Source organism: Ascidia mentula, chromosome 6 (assembly GCF_947561715.1).
Source record: "Ascidia mentula chromosome 6, kaAscMent1.1, whole genome shotgun sequence".
NCBI lineage: Eukaryota > Metazoa > Chordata > Ascidiacea > Phlebobranchia > Ascidiidae > Ascidia > Ascidia mentula.
The window spans coordinates 702937-722863 of record NC_138571.1 but is presented as its reverse complement, the minus strand read 5'-3'; the positions used below and the strand labels follow the sequence as shown (position 1 = coordinate 722863).

General features: G+C 41.2%; 3 protein-coding genes across 3 annotated transcripts in view; 2 read left to right on the top strand and 1 right to left on the bottom strand.

Moving 5' to 3' along the window:
- Positions 1-19927, top strand: part of LOC145906415 (protein NLRC5-like) — an 83539-nt gene that overhangs the window by 18895 nt on the left and 44717 nt on the right. The window contains exon 5 of the mRNA XM_082993830.1: positions 12883-13044. Coding sequence (XP_082849956.1) covers positions 12883-13044 — 162 coding nt within the window. The remainder of the gene's footprint in view (positions 1-12882; positions 13045-19927) is intronic.
- Positions 355-1782, bottom strand: LOC145906238 (uncharacterized). The gene has a single exon (XM_082993667.1). It carries the CDS (start codon positions 1780-1782, stop codon positions 355-357), a length of 1428 nt encoding a protein of 475 aa, XP_082849793.1.
- Positions 3544-4949, top strand: LOC145906237 (uncharacterized). Its single transcript, XM_082993666.1, has 5 exons — positions 3544-3631; positions 3707-4313; positions 4371-4461; positions 4541-4738; positions 4806-4949. Exons 1-5 carry the CDS (start codon positions 3544-3546, stop codon positions 4947-4949), a joined length of 1128 nt encoding a protein of 375 aa, XP_082849792.1.

Sequence of the window (19927 nt, the reverse complement as noted above, 5' to 3'; positions counted from 1 at the left end):
GGAGCCGTTGCAACAAACGTTTGAGATTGTGAAGGTGGTCCTTGGCAGACGAACCACTGACCAATATATCATCTAGATATACTGCTACACCCGGTAGGTCTTTAGTGATATCATCCATAATTTCTTGAAAATAAGCTGGCGCAGAACTGATACCAAAAGGCAATACGTTCTGTAATAAAACTCCGCGATGTGTGCTCAGAGCAAGCTTCTTCCGACTTTCTGGTCCCAACTTGATTTGATTGTACGCATCCGCCAAATCGATCTTCGTGAAGCCATAACCACCACCTAACTTCCGCATTAAATCTTCTGGTAATGGCAATGGGTGACGATGAACTTCCAATTGTGAATTGACAGTCACGGAATAATCACTTTGTCCAACGAAATACCCATTTTCTGTAGTTCGTTCCGCCCCACCAAATTCAAACGTGGAATGTCGCAGACGTTGAAATGAAGGTAAGCTACTTTTCTGGAATCTGCATAACTGGTAGCAGACGTAAATGTGCCCATTACCGGCAAGTTGTGCCTGCTTGCAGACTGATACTGGGACGTTGCTTTGAGCAGCTGTGGAGAACCAATCTTCTTCCATGTTTCTTTTGACAGAAAATTTCCGCCGGTAGCTGTATCAAGTTCTATGTTCAGCGAACGATCGTTGATGCAAATTGGAACTTCCAACTTGGGCGTGGCTGCTTCAATACTGGAAACGCAATTCAGTTTCTCAATTCTTTTAACGCCATGGGACGAGCGCTGTCGAATCTTTTTGCGGCAAACGGATTCCAAGTGCCCAGTTAGGTGACAAAAATGGCAGGTTGCATTCTTGAAACGGCATTCGGAAGCCTGATGCGAAGTCTTGCCACATCGATAACATTTCCTCCCTTCAGGTAATTGCACCGTCCTCGAATCCACTTTACGTTTCTCCCACGGCTTAGCTGTAGCACGTACCTTGAACACCGAAGTCGATGGCTGCATCCCGTAAACAGTTTCTTTAGCCACTTTGGCAGCATCTTCGGTTTCAACCGCAATGTCAATCGCACGAGCAAAACTCAATTCGTCATCCTTTGTCCTAAACAGAGCTTTTAAAACCGCCTCGTTTTCAATTGAACAGATAAAACGAGTGCGTAAAGCTTCATCCAAGGGATCTGTGATGGATGCAAAGTCGCAAGTTGCTGCGCTTTGTCGAATGCGAACAGCGAGCTCTTGAATTGTTTCTCCCGGCTTGCGCTTCATGTCGGTCCAAAACTTGAACCTTTCGCGGACTATGAAACGTTTGGGGTCAAACTGAAACTTCATATGTTGGACGATTTCTTCTAACGTGAGCTCATTGATGTCTCTTGGTGGCGATTCCTGTGCAGCCAAATTGAAAAGCATCTTGTACACCGTTGAAGATTGATTCGTCAAAAATACCTTGGCCAGTCGATCGTCAGGTACCAAATGAGCTTTGGCAAACGTGCAAAACCGGGACCAGTAGTCAACCCACAGCTCTAAAGTCGAATCAAAAGGCAAAAAATTGGGCGTATTTAGGTGAGTTACCGTTGATGCCGTTCCTTCCGTCGATCCTTCACTCGAGCGAGGCTTTCCCAGAATTGCTATCATCGCCTCCATTTGTTCTTGGTGTCGACGTTGTTGTTCTTCATGTTGACGTTCTTGGGCTTCGTGTTGTTCTTGGTGTCGACGTTCTTGTGCTTCAAGTTGACGTTCTTGAACTTCACGTTGACGTTCTTGAACTTCACGTTGACGCTCTTGGGCTTTAAGTTGACGTTGCATCATCTCCACAAGCTCCTCCATGACCAGAAATCCCGTCCTCGTCGCCAAATAACTGTTGTATTCTTCAGTCACAAACAGTTCAAGTGTATTGATACAAAACAGTGCGCAGGTTTTATAGGCAAAGCCAACACGCAAACAACGCCAGGAACGCAATTATTAGCCACTGAGGTGCGCAGTACATCCACAGGCGTGGGTCGCATTGCCAGACACGCTGATTGCACGGCGAGTCTTAAGCGCCGTTTTGTAAGGTCAACTTTGGGACACATAATGATACAATTACACAACAATTTTTGCTTGCAGTAGAGGTCATGACGATGCTGAGATCTGACGTTGATTCCTGTGAGAATGTAAACCTCCCCATGCGCATTTCTACATGTCCGCCTAAAGGGTTAAACCTTATTTTGCCAAGTAACGGGCTGTCGCGTTCAATTCCGTCCAAATGAAAATTGTTGTGATGCAACAGGCATCTACCAAATGTCTTAACAACGCCAAACCGCCTGGTTAGTCACCCTGGATTTGGATTCATCATTACAAGAATGTACGTTACATATCACGGTTTGACAATACGTTGATCAAGATTGATCAACCGATCGTTTAACTGGACGATCGCGTCTGATTTTGTTGTGATTTTCGCGAATATATTTCAGGATCGTAAGGCGACTAACCGCGAACTACTTTGCGAAACTCGACACAAATCGAACGTTTTCCTGACGATTGTATTCGCTGCCATGTTGACCATCCCTGGTACATATCGTTACATGGCCAGAAATCGCAAAAAAGGAAACAAGTGGCCTACAAAACATGGCGATGGGAAATCAGCCCAGACAACAGGACATGACCAGCGTGATGTCATAAAAATTATGAATGCATTCAGACAGCATCCTGCCGCGATATATCTTATCGGCCGTGTGATGCTGATAGCAAATTAACCGACAGTTCGCCATATGCCCGAAACAATCCACACGCAACCTGACTCGCCGAAGACCTTGACCCTGAATACACTCAACATTGCAAATCCATCGTACAAGCAAGGGTCAGGCGAGGCCAGTAAGAACGTACGGCTAACCGAAACGCCGATTGTGGCGAGAGACGTAAGGATGTACAAAAGTCTTTGTATGTATGTGACTTTCTTTAAGTCTTTAAGCGTCCATTTTGCAGTAATTAAAAACATGCTGCTAAATGTTGTCAGCAAGTTTAACCGCCTACAACTATACTTCTGTAGACGCAAGACGAACACCTATACACTGTAAAAAAACTTGGGTTGTATTCTGAAAGCAATTGGGTGTACTTTTGTGAAACCCAAACTACTTGCGTTCGAACACCCAAACGAAATGGGTAAACTTTTTTTTTCTTTGGAAAAACATTGGGTAAAGGAAAACCCAAAAGTATTTCACCTAAAATGTTTGGGTAATTTTATACAACACCCAAACCAACATCTTGTATTTAAATAATTTTTGACTATTATTAGAGTAATTTTATGCATTGCCCAAACCACCATTTTGGGTTTGAAAATATTTGTCTATTGCTTGGGAAGTTTCATGCAATGCCCAAACCAACATCTTTGGGTTTATTTTTTAAGTATTTTTTCCCGCGCAATGCACCTCGTGTTGTCGCTCAGACGGATTTAGTAACGCAACTCGTCATTCGTTGTGCATTTGCAAACAGTTTGTATGTGGCAATTTAAATTTTTCCTGTGTCCTCTAATCCTATTTCAGGGCGTGATTTAAGTGAAGCTGAAAAAAATAATACTGCCTGCAACCTACAATGGTCTCTATAAGTACAATGGAATTGGTAGAAGTTATTCGCCAGATACTAAAATCGGAAGATGTTGATTGCTTGGAATGTGAAACTGTGTGCAATGCCTTCAAAGGTTTGTTTTGTCAAGTATATATTGTAATCTAACGTTTTCCTATGCCTCAATTTTATTAAAACATATCTTGGTAAGGTAAATCATGCCCCAAATATGTGAGTGAGATCAGTCAAGCAGTTGAAAGGGAAATGATACTTCTTATTTATGCAGATGCAAAAATTGACGGCCAAGCAATGACAATAATAAATAGCATTGATGTTTTTGCAAGGCTTTTGCCCAATGTACCATGTGGTTACATGATCAAGATATTTACAGCATTTAAGGCACAAATGAGTTTGGGGGATTATACTAGATCATTGTCTAGTGTTAACACGGAGTCAGCATCTTGCGCTGACACAGAGTCAGCATCTTGCCCTGACACAGAGTCAGCATCATGTGCTGACACAGAACCAATTTTTTCAAGTTCAGATGCAGAAGATGAAATGCCTTCAGACATAGATAAAGATAGCAATGGGCCCACAATACCTTATGAAGGCGCCAAATTTGATGAAAGCCTTGAGGAGTATTCAGATTGCAGTTTTGTGTCCAGTGACTCAGTGAAACCAATCCCAAAAATGTTTCCTATCGACTTATGTAACTTTGGCTATCATGCAAAAGAATTGCTTCGGACAGGAATAATAAGTGAAATGGGGAAAAGAGAAATAACTTCTGAATTGATCAGAGTAATGAGAGAGTTTGAAAGGTGTGTTGATGCAGCCAAATTTTACACTTAATAAAGCCCTTAATAAAATCTTTTCAGGCATCCTGGAAGAAAAATACGCCAAATGGCTGTCTTGGCACTTATACAACAGGGAAAAGCTTGTCTTACACTCAGTACAGATGAAGCGAAGGTCTGTGTACATTTAATGATATTTGGTTTAGTTTTAAAAAAACATGATGTATGGTTGTTAGAAGGTATTATTTGTACAGGTGTTTTGGCTAAGAAAAATAAGCCAGAAAATAAACAGCCAAATGAAGCAAGTGCGAAAATTGAAAAATGATAAGCCATTATCAAAAAGACAGAATAATAACAAAAGTGGAGTGGCAAACACACGTGCTGCAAAAAGAAGGAAAGTGAAACGTGTTTCCATTAGTACAGATAAATCCACCAACATTGAAAAGCAACAGGTAAATTTATGGACATTTCTATGCAAATTTTGTCCCAAGTATATGTATCAATCAAATTGTGAGTTAGATGCTTCAAACAGAATTTTCAAAAGCTCAAGTGCTCCGAAACCAAAAAGTTATTTCTGAGCTCATGACCGAAACATTTGAGTTTCGTAAGCAGTATATTTTGGAAGAAAATCCCACACCAAATTTGCTTAAAATTGAAAAGTAAACAGTTTGTACAGTGGACACCATAAAGTTATGATATGTGATTTGTTTAAGAAACTGTAATCATCATTGGGGTATGGTTACTATGTAACCTGTTACGCTGCAACACCAAAAAGGAATGTGGACCCGAAAAATACTTGATCGATCTTTGCCCGGTAAATCATATTTATATGTACATAATTAGCCTAGGGTTCTGATGAGATGGTAAATGATTAAATTAACTGTTTGAAGTCGAATATTAATAAACATTCATTTTCCAAGGCTGAGATGTGTAATTGTAATTCAGATGTACTTTTAATTCATTTTTCTGCTATTACTTGTATTGACAGGCCAACACTACTCATCATGACATCTTCAATGAGATACCTGATCGTCTTCAGCCTTTTCTGGTAGTCTACGGATCAATTAATATCCCTAAGAAATATTTAATCTTCTGTGAGAAGGTGGCAACTTTAGAAGTGAAGTCATTGATCCAGGCAATCATTTCAATGTTTGCGTACTATTATGTGCTAAATTACGAATATTGTCCACATGTGCTACGTGCTTTGCAGTTTCTACAATTGTATTGGTTAAAGATGTATGTTCCTGGGGCTTATAGTAGTGTCAAGGAACTGGCAATGTCTTTAAACCTCATTTAGGCACTGTAAACTGTAATGTAACTACAAAGATTAAAGTAAATATTGCTTGATGTTTAAAAACTAAAACTAACGAGAGCTGAGACAGTGGTGCACACTGTTTCTACCTGCAAGGTCTCATTACTGCATCTGGTGACTGTGGCGGACACAGTGCCTGCTGGTTAAAATGCTAGATTAGTGCTGCAGTCACCAGATGCACTGGTGAGACCCTACAGGTCGAAACAGTGTGCACTACTGTCTGCAGCTCTCATTGATTTTTTATGGCTCTAGTATGTACTTTTACAATTTGATTTCAGCACCTGTACGATATACATTTGTGCTATGCCACAGCTTTTGCGTTTGTTGTGTTCATGTGAAACGCTGCAAATAAATTGCAGTCTATAATGATTATCACGTTTGCATTTTATATCCTCAATTACCAGGCAGGATGCAGTAACCCAAAAGTGGCATGATGTTTGGTTCTAGCAACCCAAAAAGTTCCTGTGGTGTAATGCATTAAGTCTAAGTACCCAAACTGAATTTTGGGTATTGAACAATAAAAACCCAAACTGTATTGTGGGTATTGAACACTAAAAACCCAAACTGTATTTTGGGTATTGAACACTAAAAACCCAAACTGTATTTTGGGTATTGAACACTAAAAACCCAAACTGTATTTTGGGTATTGAACACTAAAACCCAAACTGTATTTTGGGTTTTTACAACCCAGTTAAGTTTATTGGGTTTCCCCACGAATGAACCCAACATGGTTTGTGGCAAACACCCAATATATTTGGCCTCTAGACACCCAATTTTTTTTTCAGTGTACTGCGCGCTTAAATGTTAGCAAACTGAAACGCTCGCATTCAAGCCCCACCTGTGATTTACTACAACGATACTTCTCAGTTTGGTGCGATTCGCGAGATTGAAGAATCCGAAAGATATCGGATTTTTGTTCAATTAAATTTAATAAAATTTAATAAAAAATTTTTTTTATGTGAGGGGAAACCGACACATTGTAGAACGGACATTTTTATCGTTCCAGATTTTTTTACGCGATGCGCAGATCGGAAGTTCGCGTTTTCACGATCGCGGGGACGACGAACATGATGCAATTTCAATGACATGTTTCTATTCGTAGCAAATGAAACTTGTGGCAAAAAAGAAATAGGTTATGTCATCACACAATTACATAGGTTATGTCATGAATCAAATACATAGGTTATGTCATGAATCAAATACATAGGTTATGTCATGAATCAAGATGAACAAGTACCACGATTAATCGCTTGTAGTGCCCGCGATTTGTCCCAACTTTGTATTTCGCATATCTATGACATCTGCAAAACAAGCGAATTGCCTAGCATAGTTTAATCACATCGCGAACTTGCGTGCTGCTTCGTACACCATCGGGTTTTTGTTCGCTGTATCTTACCATTGTATTAAATATTGGTGTTCTGAAACGGAAGCGGGCAAATACACAACACATTGGGTGCGTTAAGCCGCACTTGCGCACTTTGATGTTCGTGACATGTAACATTTTGATGTTAGTGCCATGTGGCATTTCGATGTTAGCGACATGTAGCATTTTGATGTTAGTGACATGTAGCATTTTGATGTTAGTGCCATGTGGCATTTCGATGTTAGCGACATGTAGCATTTTGATGTTAGTGACATGTAGCATTTTGATGTTGGTGCCATGTGGCATTTCGATGTTAGCGACATGTAGCATTTTGATGTTAGTGACATGTAGCATTTTGATGTTAGTGCCATTTGGCATTTCGATGTTAGCGACATGTAGCATTTTGATGTTAGTGACATGTAGCATTTTCTTGAAATGGTACAACAATTGAAAAAAACACGCAAGTCACGACAATCTATTACAAGCGAATAATACATAGGATATATATTTTGCGGCTGTACATCGAACAGCAAAAACACCATACGAATGCATTGCATATTTTTGACAAGTCAAGCGAGGGAAAATAAGAACGCAAGATGTACCCAAAGTCTTTGTATGTACGTGCCTTTTAACCAACGAGTGAACTCTCAAAACGAGGAATGCAAAATTTTCGCCGCGGATACAAATAACAACCGTTCGAAAACACAATTGTTTGTTGATCTCGTCGCCTCTCCCGTGATGTCATCGTGAAGGGATTAGGAAACAATTCACCAGATAGACGCACAAACGACACTACACGACCATGACATTAAATTGATGGTGAACCGCGTGCGCGATTAGCCTCAGCTATCAAAGCTTAAATATATGTAAATTTTTGAGTATCCCAGGCACTTGCCCAACTCAAAGATAAGGTTAAAGTTGTGAAATCACACACAAAATTACGTCATGTGATGTCACTGGGCAAAGAAACGCACCATCTCCGGCTTATCGAAGTACAGATTAGTATCTTTGCTGTTATTCCCTTTTGTCTTCCCATAGTTAGGGGCAGATAAGCAACGAATTTGTGACGTCACAGGGACATATTTTTGTATGATGAAAAACCTTGTCCCGACCTTTGACGTAACGCGGATTCTCCTATGTTTGAAACTATTCGATATCTGCAATATAAGATGCCTTCTTCTATGTAAACAATGCATTTTTTTGACACGAGCGCCTACGTGGCGTCAATTTCGCTACAGCCCAAAAGGTTTACAATTTTTGGTCGCCGCAGGTTTACAATTTTTGGTCGCCGCAGGTTTACAATTTTTGGTCGCCGCAGGTTTACAATTTTTGGTCGCCGCAGGTTTACAATTTTTGGTCGTAGAACCGAAATACTTTGGAAATATGTTTATTGCGGATAAACCATTAGTTTTACGCAAAGTTGCCATGACCGTGTTACTTGCACTTTAAGCGCATTCCTGAACATTTACGACCAAGAAACGCAACATAGGTGGAATATCAATTGTCACAGACACAGCTTTAATAATGACACACAAAGCTTCACATTACTTCAATCCTCTCGTTTTGCTGATGTCTTGGATAAGTTTACAAGATACATAATTAGGACCAATAGCAGGCAATCGATGATTCGTGTACTTTGCAATGCCAAACCGCTTGGTTATTCCGCCTAGATCTAAACATCATCAGTATACGAATGTATGTTACACCTTAGGGTGGCCAACACGTCGTTTTGCTATAATTGATCGATGGCGTCTGATTTTGTTTTGTCTTTGGAAATATATTTCAGTACAGATCGTCTATTTACTCAAACACAGCAATACTATATGTTAACAATCGATGCGCGACCTCAGCCACCTAAGATCTTGTGGCCCACCAATCGAATTTACAGACAGGTGTCTTGAACGATTCAACGTCAAATCTAACAAAGACATTGAGGTCACTTTAACGAGTACATGTTACACATGACGGGTGGCAAAAAAGCGTAGCAATTGAACCGAATTGAACCGACAAAAAACATTCCGATCGACAGAAAATCCAACCAGTCAACGTAAATAGGACATATCTAGCGTGATGTCATTAAAATTATGAGTCCATGTTCAGGGCAGCCCGCCGCGATAAACACATCGGTCTTGTGATAGAGATAGCAACTATACCTACACGAACACGTCAGTGCTATACATGCCCGAAAACAATCCACACGCAATCTGGTCAACGTTGAGGTATTCAGGGTCACCGAAGACCTTGACCCTGAATACTCCCAAGATTGCAAACCCAACTTATGGGCAAGAGTCAAGCGAGGGGCAATACGAACGCACGATGTACCAAGTCTTTGTATGTTTGTGCGTTTCAAGAACTCTCAAAACGAGGCACGTTGAATTTTCGCTAGCGGATACAATTAACAACTGATCGACAAACAATTGTTTGTTTATCTCGTCGCATCTCGCGTGATGTCATCGTGAACCGGTTGCATTTAGGAAACAATTCACCAGATAGTTTCACAAACGCCACACGACCACACAGTGAACTGCGTGTGACCCCGAATACCTTGGCGCGGACATCTCAAACAAAGTTCACACGCTCAAGATAAAAATAGAATCACGATTGCGACACCGGAAAGAGATAAACAATAGGAAAATCTTATTTTACTCCCAATCAAGACCGAAGGCTCATGAGTAACTGTGAGTATCTCCCTGACACAAGTCCCCCTTTGAGATGCATACGAAAGATACCGGAAAGAGTACTCTTTCCTGTCTCCCGAACCGGAAAGAGTAGCAGAGAGACAGGAAGGAAGTCTCCCTGTTCTCTACTCTGTCACCCTATACTACTGAAGACTTTACGATTTTCTTACGACTCAGAGAGTGTCTGGTCGGACGCACAATAATTCCCTGTCGATAATCAGGTTTACAAACGTGGAAGGGATCTCGGGACAACTGTCACGTTTGCGTAGATTCGCGCGTTTCAGTTCGTTTATTTCGACTTGCATCGCCGGACAGTGGGTGTTGTTTCTTCTGCCGATTCGTTTCCGTCTCAATTCTTTCTGAATTGTTTTTATTCAGCTTTTATTTAAGGTTCATATGATTGTGCCGAAACCTCCAGGACGGCTGGGCTAGGCGAGTCCAAGCCTGTTTAAGCGCTTCAAAAATGATCGATTTTTCGTAACAATCATTTACAAACGTCTGTATGAGGTAACAATACTTCACTTGTATTGTTGCCTAATATCCATCTAAACATGTACGAAAATGTTAGCGTACTAGAGGTGTTGTGCGTTAGTTTCATTTGTTTTGCAAGAAGAGCCGAGTGACGTAAAACAATATAACCAATAAAGCAGGGGCACATTTTTGGTTAATTTTGGCAAATTAAGTTGTTTTTCAATTAAAACATTCAGTGACGATGCAGGATTCAAGCTCTTGCTGCAGAAACACTTATGACATTTTTTCGGTCGTCGGGTTTCGGTCGAACTTGATTCCCAGTAACTCCTCATCGTCACGCATCGTTGGTATCTCTGGCGCCAACCACAAAACTTACCTGGGAACAACCCGTTGTCTGTTCGTCCAAAGTTTTATCGCAGGTTTCACGCGAACTCATGCAACATGTTCACATGATACGTCCGCTCATTCCCATTGACATCCCGAGCAAAGTCATTAAGTTTTATTGTAGGTTTCACGCGAACTCATCCAACATGTTCACATGATACGTCCGCTCATTCCCATTGACATCTCGAGTAAAGCCACGTTTTATCGTGTAACACAAATCTAGTCTTGTTGAAGTAGCTTACTGTAGTTAGTGACGTTGGTATTTTTACAAACGCCATGTTCAGTACAAATCTGTTTAACTGTTGGCGCATAGATTTTCCATCTAGCAAATTGAATAGTATTGAAATCTTCGTAAATACATGTAAAAATGAACATCAGTGAAATATTGGGTTGTGTTAAAACAAACAAAACAACAGAAATATTAAATATAGAGAAGAATTGTTTGCACAAACACTTGTAGCAAGGATTAAATAATACGTAAGTTGCATCGCCAAATAACGGACAAGCGCGAGCAATTCGCTGTTTGATTTTACCATTCTCTTGGAGTTCTACATCCTTAACGCCTAGTGGTCCAGTGTCCATTTGGGCATTTTTTTTATTCTAGATGAAGATTCTCCTACGACTCAGACATCGGTGTCTGGTCGGACGCACAATAATTCCCTGTTCACAAATGTGGAAGGGATCACGGGACAACTGTCGCGGCTACGTAGATTCGCGCGTATGAAGTTCGTTGCATTGTCCGACATTGACTGTTTGTTCTTCTGCCGATTGGTTTGCTCAGTTCTTTTATTCAAGGTTCATATGATTGCAACGAAACCTCCAAGGCGGTTGGTCTATGCGAGTCCAAGCCAACTTAAAGCGCTGCAACACACTATCAATAATTCGTAACAATCATTTACAAACGCCTGTATGACGTAACAATCGTTTTCATAATATTCATGAAACCTGAATATTGGAAATTTTATTAAATCTGAATATTAATCGTTTAATTCATATATTTATGAATGTTTTTGTTGAAACATCCTGCAGTTTTGAAAGTGGCGTCGCTAATCAAATTGAATGTAATTATATAAGCGAAAAACAAAAACGGTTGATAACCAAAGTTCTAAACCATCTCTTTATCCTAACCCGAACTTCGATGTAACTTGGTTTCTAACTCCAACTTACGTAATTGAGTTTAGTCTTTGAAATGTTGGCGCATCGATATTTCGTCATTGAAAATTGGAGAAAATCATGTCGATTTCTGCGATGCAAAAGCCAAGCGCCATTAATTATGCAAGTTAGTTCACAACCTGCAAGCTAGTTCACAACCTGCAAGCTAGTTCACAACCTGCAAGCTAGTTCACAACCTGCAAGCTAGTTCACAACCTGCAAGCTAGTTCACAACCTGCAAGCTAGTTCACAACCTGCAAGCTAGTTCTACACACAGTGCAATTTTCCAGCAAGCTGGTTTTACAGTGGGTGGCTAGTTCTGAATTGATTTGTCGTTAAAAGTTTTATCATCAGGAAACCTCCGTCATTCAATCTGATACAAAGCCCACAATTACATCGTCGTGTGTTCCACACGAGTACACAAACATCAACTTTTAAGTTTTCTGCGTAATGAGACATTTATTTATATCGGGAGAAAAAATATTTGTGCCAAAGTTAAATAATTATTATTATTTTGTTTCGCGTTGTCAAACTATAGTTTCAATACCACCCATTTGTATTGTTGTTGTTCACATTTGATATTACCTCGTTCAGCTAAAACTGATCGATCTCTCGGGCAACAATATTGAAGATCGTGGTGCGGTTTACGTGGCCGACTGTATTCAAAACATCGAACAAGTGGATCTGCGTTAAAATGGATTGTTGATCTAATAGTGGTGGCTGGATTATTTTTCAAAGCCATTTTTTCATATTGATGGATGTTTTTGTCTGAACAAGGAAGCATGCTGCAATTTTTGATAATGCGGTCGCCATTAAACTTTCGATCGATTTTCCGAATGTTGTTTTTGATAAAACTCTATTAAAATGATGTTAAAGCCTTTCCAACAAACCTAAACAGGACTTATGTTTTGAGATTTTATCGCCGTTTTGAAACCAGGAAATCCTGGCCACAAATCCCGACCGTTATTAGCAACGTGTAAACACCTGGATTACTATATTGGTTCTCAACTTTTTGCGCTTTTTAAAGTCAAGGGCGGGTGATAAGCACGTGGTGAACTCGCTTCACTAAATGAAACTTAGGTTTGTTTAAACTTTGTATTTCAACCTAAACACGCCGTTATATTTATATGAAACAAACTCTAAACAAAACGGTACGTCATATATGCCATTATTTGTTTGATTCCTTGTGTTATTGTTGTTCACACCATGCTTTTACTTGGATATTATTTCATTCAGATGAAGATGCTCAACCTCTCATACAACAATATAGAAGACCGTGGGGCGGTTTACGTGGCCGACTGCATCCGAAACATTGAACAAGTGGATCTGCGTGGATGCGGCCTGACAAGTGTTGGAGTCCAACATCTATCCGAGAAGATTAAACTGCTGAAGAACCCGGTGAGTAGTTTTATGTCTGATTGCTGCATCTGCAGCCCATGGGTAAAGTGCCAACAGTTAACGATCAAACGCGCTGTACTTGATTTCGGGATTCTTCATCCGACGGCTGAAGAATGCAAGTAGCTGCCACTTGCTGTCGAAAAACTGTTATGTTCAGGAATAAGTTTACCTCCGTCAATCACTCTGATACAAACTTACCAACTATTTCGTCGGGTTGTTCCACACGGATGGAGATGATGTGAATATGTTAATATTATCGAGATTGATCGCTTTCGGAACGTAGTAACTGACTTTGCTTCACAACGGGCGAACGGACGAATTACAAATTGGCGCCGCGTTCTCACTCGACCACGCAGCAGCACGCGTGTTTCGCGGTGTGTACGCACGAAACGAACTCGCCTTATTACGTCATCGACCCCATACGCTGTATATTGTTAACAGCGATCTATCCAGTCAACCTTGAAATACATTGGAACACCGTCCTTTCAGGAGCCTTGCGCCACTATAGCTTGTAGGAAATGTTTTTGGTTGAATTGCGTTTAAAGGATTTCTTGTGGAGCGTTTTATATGGGACTTCTAAGTACGCGGGCATGATTTATTTCGGGGCGTTTTGCGAATGACAAGGGCAGGGGGGGGGTCCATATCTTCTTTTTCCACACAGATAAAGGTGAGCAAACCAACAGACTCACAACAGAGCAAAAAGCAATGTACAGAAATACTGGGAGAATGATGTCCGTTTTTCGCTACAATATCGGTTACTAAGTGATTACTTTCCCGCCAAATCGCCACCACCTGACTTTCAAGCATAAGCGTCTTTGTTACATCATAGAGGTTCTTTTTAAGTTTAAAGCCTGTCTATCGTGTTTTATAATAAAGAACAGCGTAATTTCGTGATTGGAACACAATAAGAACGATGGCAAGTTTCTTTTCGTAGCAAATAAAACTTGTAGCAAGCAGTAAATAATACGTAGGTTATTTCATGAATAAAGACGAACAAGTACCGGTGGTTGCAGCAAGTAGCATCGCCAGATATCTGACAAATACGAACAATTCGCAACCCCTCCGACAGGTCTATTTGTTCGTCCCTAACATTGGCGGTGGAACCGGTAACTGTATCACATTGTAAAGAACTTACAGTCGTTCCTGTGCCCAACTCGTGTTTTTAACAACACGGGCGATCCATGACACCGTATCGGAATGCTGCGCACCCGTGCTTTAGCGTATACTTCTATGAAAGACTTTTAATTCAACCACAAGACAAACGTCTACTTGACCGGTAATTGGGGATGGTTTGTTGGTGAATGGCATCGTCACAGTATTCGATTGTTATGATGATTTTTCCATTCTCTTGGAGTTCGACACCGGTAACACCTAGTTATCCAGTGTCCACTTGCGCCATTTCTTTTCACTCTAGATGAGGAGTCCCCCTTTGAGATGCATACGAAAGAGACCGGAAAGAGTACTCTTTCCTGTCTCCCGAACCGGAAAGAGTAGCAGAGAGACAGGAAGGAAGTCTCCCTGTTCTCTACTCTGTCACCCTATACTACTGAAGACTTTACGATTTTCTTACGACTCAGACATTGTCTGGTCGGACGCACAATAATTCCCTGTCGATAATCAGGTTTACAAACGTGGAAGGGATCGCGGGACAACTGTCACGTTTGCGTAGATTCGCGCGTTTCAGTTCGTTTATTTCGACTTGCATCGCCGGACAGTGGCTGTTAGTTCTTCTGTCGATTCGTTTGCGTCTCAATTCTTTCTGAATTATTATTATTCAGCTTTTTTTCAAGGTTCATATGATTGTGCCGAAACCTCCAGGACGGCTGGGCTAGGCGAGTCCAAGCCTGTTTAAGCGCTTCAAAAATGATCGATTTTTTGTAACAATCATTTACAAACGTCTGTATGATGTAACAATACTTCTCTTGTATTGTTTGCGTAATATTCATCTAAACATGTACGAAAATGTCAGCGTACTAGAGGTGTTGTGCGTTAGGTTCAATTGTTTTGTAAGAGGAGCCGAGTGACGTAAAACAACATAACCAATAAAGCAGGGGCACATTTTAGGTAACTTCGGCAAATTAAGTTGTTTTTTAATTAAAACATTCAGTGACGATGCAGGATTCAAGCTCTTGTTGCACCAGCACTTATGTCATTTGTTCGGTCGTCGGGTTTCGGTCCAATTGATTCCTAGTAACTCCTCATCGTCACGCATCGTTGGTATCACTGGCGCCAACCATAAGACTTACCTGGGAACAACCGGTCGTCTGTTCGTCTAACGTTTTATCGCAGGTTTCACGCGAACTTATCCAACATGTTCACATGATACGTCCTCTCAGTCCTATTGACAAGTCATTAAGTTTCCACTACAACTAGCGTTCATCAACAATTCACATCATACGATCTCTCACCAAAAACAGTGTTTGCAAAACGCCACCACCAGAGAACTGCCGGCTTTTTGCCTGTCATTTTTGCCACCAGCACTTGAACCAATCACCGCTGCCCACGTTTGCCAAGCGTGACTGCTCGGGCGTATAAAAATGATTAAAAATCAAAATAATTACAAATACAACAAAAAGGGTGAGAGTGACAGGAAACAAAGGAAATAAGTGAGTGAACGTGAAAGTGAAGTGAAAATACATAAAGAAACAAAGCGTGAAAAACAAAACGAACAAAGACGTTTACACCCCCCACGTTAAAAATTGTCCTACTCCGTTAGGACGCTTGATAAAATTTGGTTTGTCGCCGATTTCGCTGTTGCCGGCTATCGTTCATCGTCGCCGCAGCATTATTTATGTCGGCGCCCAAACGTGACCAACGTCCATCAATAGCCGCGTAGGCAACCCTGTATCCTGCGCAGTGGGTGCGTCCGTGCGTGTTTCGCTTTGTGGTGTGTAGATAATAAAATTGTCTGTGTCGTGCAGCCCGAGCTCATCCGGCTGCGTGTTTCGGCGCTCTTTTTCATGGTAAGGCATGTTTGCCTTTTTCAAGCGGTTGAAATGTACTTGCTGCTGTTTCCCATCCTCTCCTTCAATAAGGTAATTCACCAAGCCGTGTTGTTCGATAACTTTGAAAGGGCCTTTGTATGGTCTGATGAACTTTCGGCACTCGCCAGGGGGAACCACCGGATTCTCCAACAGAACGATGTCGCCTTTCTTGATTTCGTGTCCATGCCGTCGTCTATTGTATTGTTCTTGCATGTGAACTCGTTGGGTCGTCAGGGTTTCTCTGGCTACTTCCTCAGCCAGCCGCAACCGAGCTCGTAGCCCATCCAAATAAACCAGCGGAGTCGTTGCCACTTCGCGATCTGGAGAAATGAGATCCGCAGTTAGGCGCAGTTCGTGTCCTGTAAGTAGAAAATGAGGGGATATCCCCGTGCTATCATGTCGGCTTGTGTTGTAGGAAGCCACCACCGTCGAAAGTGCTTCGTCCCATTTTTTATTATCGCGTTGGACGTAATTGCGGAGCATTGTTATGATGGTGCGGTTGTTGCGTTTGACTCCATCGTTGCTTGCGGGGTAATATGGCGTCGTTCGGGTCTTTTTATGTCGCGTCTAACCCTAGACTGATTTCTCGGGCGACGCTGTCGGGTTAGTTTAATTGGCGTTTTGTTTTCTTTCAACTTCCTTCTCTGCTGCAAAATAGCTGTTAACAGTCTGCCACCATTTGTTTAATAAACATTCCATTACGACTGTCCACCAATTTACACATGACAATCCAACAATGACGTCACAATATAAAGTACCTTGACAATAACCACGTAATTTTTGACATTTTACAACCCATTAACCTCACCAGTTCTGCAAATAATTTGCTTTCGAAATTCCCTCCTTGGTCGGAGTGAATCACCTCAGGTACCCCATGTACCGTCAGCCACCTGTGAAACAAAATGCTCGCTGTTTCATGTGCGATTTGATGCCGCATAGGCCACGCTCTGACATATTTTGTGAATAAATCACAAGCGACTAGGATATACTGGTATCCTGTCCTGGTTAACGGAAGTGGACTAAGCACATTAATCTCAACGCGTTGCATCGGTCGCATTTCTTGTGATGGAACTAACGGTGCTCGGGTGGTAGTGGTTGGTTTCTTATTTCGTTGAGTGTTCGCATTTACGGCAATAAGCCTCGGCCTCCTCTCTCCATTTTAGCCAGTAAAAACGCTGTGACAGTTTGCTCAAGGTTTTAGCCATTCCCAAATGTCCCCCACCATGTACCTGGTCGTGGCACGCGGACAGCACTTCGCTGCGCATGGCAAAGGGTATCAACACTTTCTGTACATCATTTAAACCTGGCACCGCACCAGGGTCAGTAATGAATAGCACCCCACCGTGACATGATAGCCGCTCGAAAAGGCTCCATAAGTGTTTTGTCTCTGCCGACATGCGTTTAACGTGGCGAAAAGACGGCCTTATACCCTGTTGCACCCATTTCACTACAGGACGCAAACTTAAGTCCCCATACTGCGCTTCTGCTACTTGGGTGGATTCATACCCGTACTCAGCCTTTAAATCAAGTGCGAGTACCTCTTCCAATGACTCCTCACGAACTGCGTAAGGAAATCCGTCATCTTTCAGTTGCCTCCGGCTGAGCGCATCTGCGTTTGTGTGCTTCTTTCCGGGCCGGTGTTAGCCAGGTGTTCAACCCACCGAGCACATTGTCCATATAGTTCCCTGGATCTCCACAGCCAGCGAAGGGATGAATGGTCTGTGCGCAACAAAAATTTCGATCCGAGCAAATAACTGCGATACAACTTAGTCGCAAATATGACGGCCAGCAATTCCTTGCGAGTTGTGGAATAATGCTTTTCAGCTTTGCTCAATGATCTACTGCCGTAAGCGATCACATGCTCCTTACCGTCAATTTCCTGACCGAGAACACAACCTACGGCTGTAACCGAGGCATCGGTGTCCAACACGAAGGGTCGGCTAAAGTCGGGATACTGTAGGACTGGAGCTGTTGTCAGAATTCTTTTCAGGCTGGCGAACGCCTGCTGGCAACTGTCCGTCCAGATAAAACGACGTCCCTTTTCTGTCAATTTGTGTAAGGGGGAGGCGATACGAGCGTAATCTTTAACAAACTTTCTGTAATACGAAGTAAGACCCACAAATTGACGCACCTGTTTTACAGATTTTGGTACTGGCCATTCTGTAACCGATCGTACCTTATCGGGGTCGCATCGTATTCCATGTTTTGACACTATGTGGCCAAGGAATCGCACTTCATCTTTGAACAGGTCGCACTTCGTTGGCTTTAGTGTAAGTCCAGCCGACTCTAGGCGTGAAAGAACATCTTCAAGACGCTGCATGTTTTCGTTGAAATTTCTACCATAAACAATCACATCGTCTAAGCATGCGAGTGTTCCTTGCCACTCTATACCCTATAGCACGGTCCGACACAAAAAAAAAATTTGAAAACGAAATTTTCGTTTTGAAATTTTGTTTTCAAATTTCCAATTTTTCGCATGGTGTCGCAAGAGGACTATGTAGATATGCGGTACAATTTGCCTTGATTTGGCGATTGATTCTTAGTTCTTAAACGATCTTATCATAGAAATACTGGATTACATCAACTGGCATTACAATCAAACCCAAATTGCGTGATTTAGCTGTAGGTGTAGCAAATGTTCGTCGGACACTTCGATTTAGGAAATATAAATTCTTGTTAATTGTCGCAATGGTGGACTAAATTAATTGATTTGCAATTTAGCAGACAAATACCACAGTCATGTAGCAGACAATGCCGAAAAACTTCTCTTTATTTTGACGTATAGCGCGTAATAACCTTGTCTTTTACAGGTGATCGCATGTTAGTATTTACTTTTACATACAAGCGAATTGAAATTTAGCAGATATATACTGCAGCCACGTCAAGACGATCATTGAAAAACGTAATACGCTACATGTTTTATGTTTTTCTTGCCACACCAAAAAGCATTCATTAATTTGTTTTAGGAAGTAGCGGGGAATGAGAAAACGCTTGGTAGATGTTCGGTGTTGATTTTATGAAAACTTTTATAATGCACTATCAAAATGCCAAACAATCCTAGGTGAAAACTTTGGCGGAAACACGACGAACTACAATTTCTTTTGTAAACATCAAACGAAATCATAGTTTCCCTTTTGTAAACCAAATGTCAAGTTTGCAAACAAAATTTCCCTTTTGAGAACAAAATTTTGAGTTTGTAAATAAAATTTCACTTCTGTAAACAAAATTTTCTATTGCGAAAAAAATTAAAAAAAAAATTTCATATCGGAATAGTGTTGTTCAACTGATGGATAGACCCGTAAGAGCACTTTCATGAATGTTGCAGGTTTACTACTTCAGTGGATACAAGCTATATCAAATTCGAATCAACTGTTTTAAAGATAATCATCGAATATCTTACACATTTTTGTATGCATAGTGCTGAAATTCGCTGGGCTGTTTCATGTTCGTATCCACTATGAATTCTGCAAAGATGAATGCTGTATCTATCGTACTTTTAGAGTTGATAAGGGTCAAGGTGTTGAAAACGCGTCAAACCACCGTCATAGAATTTGCGCCCGTTTTAAGGCAAATCATCGAATATCCTACACATTTTTCGATGTACAGTGCTGAAATTCGCTGTAATGTTTAATGTTGGCATCCTCTAAGACTACTGCAAAGATTAATGTTGTGGCTTAAGTAGTTTTGGAGTTAATAAGGGTCAAGCTACTTGAAATTCTGGTTAGCGCCTGTTTCAACGATAATCATTCAATATCTAACACATTTTTGTATGCATAGTGCTAAAATTCGCTGGGCTGTTTCATGTTGATATCCACTATAAGTACTGCAAACATGAATGCTGTAGCTATCGTACTTTTAGAGTTGATAAGGGTCAAGATGTTTAAAACGCGTCAAACCAC